The sequence below is a fragment of the Aptenodytes forsteri genome, unplaced genomic scaffold (genome assembly GCF_000699145.1).
Source record: "Aptenodytes forsteri isolate BGI_AS27 unplaced genomic scaffold, ASM69914v1 Scaffold2, whole genome shotgun sequence".
In the NCBI taxonomy this organism is placed as follows: domain Eukaryota; kingdom Metazoa; phylum Chordata; class Aves; order Sphenisciformes; family Spheniscidae; genus Aptenodytes; species Aptenodytes forsteri.
In genome coordinates this window covers 12,591,211-12,595,298 of record NW_008795695.1, presented here as the reverse complement: position 1 = coordinate 12,595,298, position 4,088 = coordinate 12,591,211, and the positions used below count along the sequence as shown (strand labels likewise).

General features: G+C 41.9%; 1 protein-coding gene across 1 annotated transcript in view; it reads left to right on the top strand.

The window, feature by feature from the left end:
* Positions 1-160: 160 nt before the first annotated feature.
* WDR4 (WD repeat domain 4) overlaps positions 161-4,088 on the top strand; it is a 21,701-nt gene continuing 17,773 nt past the window's right edge. Inside the window, exons 1-4 of the mRNA XM_009283101.1 lie at positions 161-189; positions 498-560; positions 1,308-1,454; positions 3,663-3,819. Of these exons, the coding sequence (XP_009281376.1) occupies positions 161-189; positions 498-560; positions 1,308-1,454; positions 3,663-3,819 (396 nt within the window). The remainder of the gene's footprint in view (positions 190-497; positions 561-1,307; positions 1,455-3,662; positions 3,820-4,088) is intronic.

Here is a 4,088-nt window from a genome sequence, read left to right as displayed (position 1 = left end):
GGGGACGGTGGTGGGAGCGTGCAGGAGGCTCTGCCTGCTGCTGCCTTGCGGGGGAGCCCTGCGTGGCCGAGCGCAGGCCTTTCGGCGGTCCTTGTGTGCGTTTTCTGTCACTGAATATCACTTTAAAGCTTTTTAGTCTTAACGGGTTTCTGGCACGATTATGCACCACGAGAGGCGCGTCACTGGTACGTGAGCAGCAGGGTAAATGCTAGTGACAAATATGTTAAGCCTGACAAAACTGAAATGGCAGGGTTACTTTGCCAGCAGATGACAATTTCTTTTTTTTGGCACGTGTGTACAGTCCGAGGTTTTAAACTTATACCGCATCCGTAGCACTTTGGGAGCCCAATTTCACAGGGGTGGTTCCTCGAGATAGGGGTCAGTTGCGCAAATAACCGCGAAATAATAGCATGTTACAAAAGAGTTGACACTCTTCATAGTTAAGCTTGTGGTTGTTCTAGTTCCAGTGGTTTTAGTCTGTTGTTTTTCATTTGCAGTGATGATAGTCTGTTCGTGTACGATTGCATCAATGCGGAGAAGACGACCTTAGGAAATAAAGGGTGAGAAAATCTGCTTAGGCAATCTGCTGTTTTCCCAGAGGGTGCATCTCCTCCTGAGGTTATGTGGAAGTGAAGAAAATAAAAGCAAGTCATGGGATGACTCCTTGATCAGGTGATGGCTAGGTTGTTTTTGCTAACCCTGACGGATATATGTGTATGTATTTTTTTGTTTCTTTTTCATCCCAGAGGGGAGGCTGTACACCTTTTTCTTTTTTAGAGAAACACCAGTAGTATAATCAATGATTCTGTATGATTCTTCTCGGTCAAGACATTTACAGAAAAATGCTGCATTTTTTATTAGACCATCTAAGACAGTTAGGAAAAAAAAACAAACCCACAGACCAGTTACATAACTCCTCCTTCAGGTCTATTCTCTAAGTCATGAGATTTCAAACCCCGAAAAAGTCTTTTTCTTAGTTTAAATTCAACCAGTGGACATTGTTTTACCTGTAGCCAATTTTACTGTTTTCTCCTAAATTTGTATCAAGATCTGCTAGCACAAACCCTAGTTGGTTTTTTTTTAAGCAGGCAATGATACAAGCTTAGACCTTATATCAGTTTCCTTTTTCTTGGCTTTTTTCTTTGCATTAATGTTCAAGTTGGCTCAACATTTTAAGCACAAATAAAACCTTTAGCGTTGTACTTTGTTTTTCATGCTCCTTCTTGGTGGTGTGAGAACAACCTTCTCTTCTTAAGGATTTCAGTAACTGTCAGGTTGTGAACTGTTGTTCCCCTTCTCTCCGTTAGGCAGGATGGAAAACCGACAGATAAAGGAAGTGATGACATCCTAGCTTTTGCCTTCTCCCCATCAGGAGATTATTTTGCCTTGACAGATGACAGCAAACGTCTGATTCTGTTCCATACGAAGCCTTCCTGGGAATGTATTAGCGTCAGGTAAGGAAGCAGGATGTTGCATGTCACTTTGTTATGGAGTTATGGCTGATTAATTTAGAGTTACAAAATAGTAGTACTTGGTATGTTGCCATTTGTTATCACTAAGCTTCCTCTTTTTTTTTTTCCCTTGTACTTGCTCAAGCAAATTTAATGTTCTTGGGAATTCAAAGATATTTGTCAAGAAGTGATGCGTGGTATGCCCCACAAATGGGAGTGCAGATGTTTATATCATTGGCCAAGGAAAGGATAATCTCTTATTCCAAGAGACATATCATTGGCCAAGGAAAGGATAATCTCTTTTCTTATTCCAAGAGACGGTATTTGCATCTTTAAGAACTGAAACTTTACCCACTCCTAGTGAACGCTAAGGTTGGGCCTGTAAGAGTGATACTGAGCAGTTTAGTGAGTGCACTGTCCGTTTCTGTTGATTTCGAGGAGAAGATGTTTTGGGGAGTTTGTGAACTCTCTTAAAAGCATATCTTTAGAGATGCTGCCAACTGTTTCCCTTCTGTAGTACGGTTCTCTTGAGAAAACAGTCTATAGCTGTCCACCAGAGGTCCTCCAGTTACAAGTTTGCTGCTGCTGCTTGTGACAATTGTCTGTAAAAAAAAGGACCATGAAGGACTTCCTGAGAAAGTACCTCAGCATGTCATGTCTCTGCTTCTGGTGGTCTCTGACAAATGTGAGGCCCTGGTTGCAAAATGGACCTTTGGTGGGTTAACCGATGTTGTAGTGAGTAATCGCCGACAAAACCAGAAATGGCAAATTCTGTTCATTCTGTGTTCTGTCTTCCCTGCTGCCCTGCCCTGTATGTCTTGCCCATAATATGCCATTGGATAATTGTTTGATGTTTCGGTTTTCTGCTAAAAGATCAACTAGGACCACAGCTGGATTTTTTGGGAACGTCACTACCTCCTATTAGGAAACTGGGAATACGGGCAAAAGGGTCTCTGCGTGAAAAAAAGAATGCCAAAGTTGAGCTATGTAACTTGCGCCGGTGTTTTGTGGCAAGCTGTATAAAAGGTTTCACGCGGTGCTAGTTGGCTCATTTCAGACAAGGGTAACTTTTGAATATTTGTGTTTAGGATCAAAGGCAGTACAATGAACTTGGAGTAAGACTTTTTCTTGTTGGCAAGGTAACCTATTTTGAAACTGTGCTGCCTGAGCCTGCAATGTGTTAATAGGCTTTCTTGTCCTATACGTTTTCCCATTGTAACGGTGTTGCTTTAAACAGTCACTAAAAAGTATTAGAATTTCTGTCTTCCTACCTGAAGTACAGTATATTGTTCTTTTGCCTCCAGACAGTCACCAAATTTCAGAGTAGGTGAATAGAAATGCCCATTCGCTATGATCCCTGGTGTCCGCAGTCCTGTGTTAACACACAGGACATAGAGGGGTTTGGAAAAGAGGTGTTACGAAAAGAAAAGAATAGCAGTAATAACAATAGCTGTTAAGTTGCAGAAGCAGTCTTCAGACTAAGTGATTAAACCTTTTTTAAAACTTGTTTTCTGGCAGATATGGTCCTTACATTTATCTGAAAAGTTGTAAGAAAACCGTTACCTGCTGCACTGGCAACTGGAACTGTAAGATACTGGCAGGTGATGAGGGAAAGTCAGAGTTCAAGTTCAGGGCTTTGCCTGGACAAGGTACCCTGAGGCTGTGGCTCTGACTCTGGATGCAAAGAGGAAGAGTCCTTGAGGCTCACAGGGAAGGGCTTCCTTTTGCAGTATGAAGTGGCAACTGGAGAAGTAGTTTCAACACAGTTTTTAGATGTGTTGCTGCAAAGGACTTTTACTAGGCTAACTCCTACCTTGTCTTCTCTTTTCTACGTGTTTAACTTGTATTTTTATTATGGAGAGTGCAAGAAAGTCTACCAGCTTTCCTCAGAGTACCGGCAGGCTGCCTAGGCAAAATGCTCAGTTGAGAAAGTACCTAAGCAAAATGCAGGCATGCAGCTTTAATGGCCTCTCCTTTTTTTCTCCCCCTCGCCCCGGTGTTTGCTATTACATAGTTTAGTCATTTAATAGGCCTCAAAAGTGCTATTTCAGCCCCATACCCTCCCTTAACATTATTCTCATTGCTGCCATTTCAAGAATATTGCATCTGAGAGCTTTTTGTCCAGTCTCTTTGTCTGTTTAACTGGGTCTGAATCCAGACTTGCTGAAGCTGCCATCCAGAGCTGTTCAAACTGTGCTATTTTTCTTTCAGGTTCGTGAACAGGAGATGCACTTCCCTGATTATTACAGCTGCAGAGGATAAGATTCTGGTTGCAGACAAGTCTGGTGATGTCTATTCTTACTCAATAACAGAACCCCAAGCAGATGGAAAACTTGAGCTGGGTCACTTGTCTCTGCTATTGGATGTGGTAAGTATGTGCCTCCGTGTAGTTAGTGTACAAACCTGCATTCCTCCTTGTGTTTGGGTCTTTCATTGTTGCTCTTGTCCCAAATTTGGGAGTTCTTTTTTTATATAAATGAAGTAGGTGGTCTGGATTTCTTCTACTGAGTTTGTGTCTGCAGAGTTTGGTAAGGAAATGAGCTTACCAAAGGGTTATCTATTCTGGGAGCGTGAGCATTCAAAAAGTCTTCATAGAATCATAGAATCATTAAGGTTGGAAAAGACCTCTAAGATCAT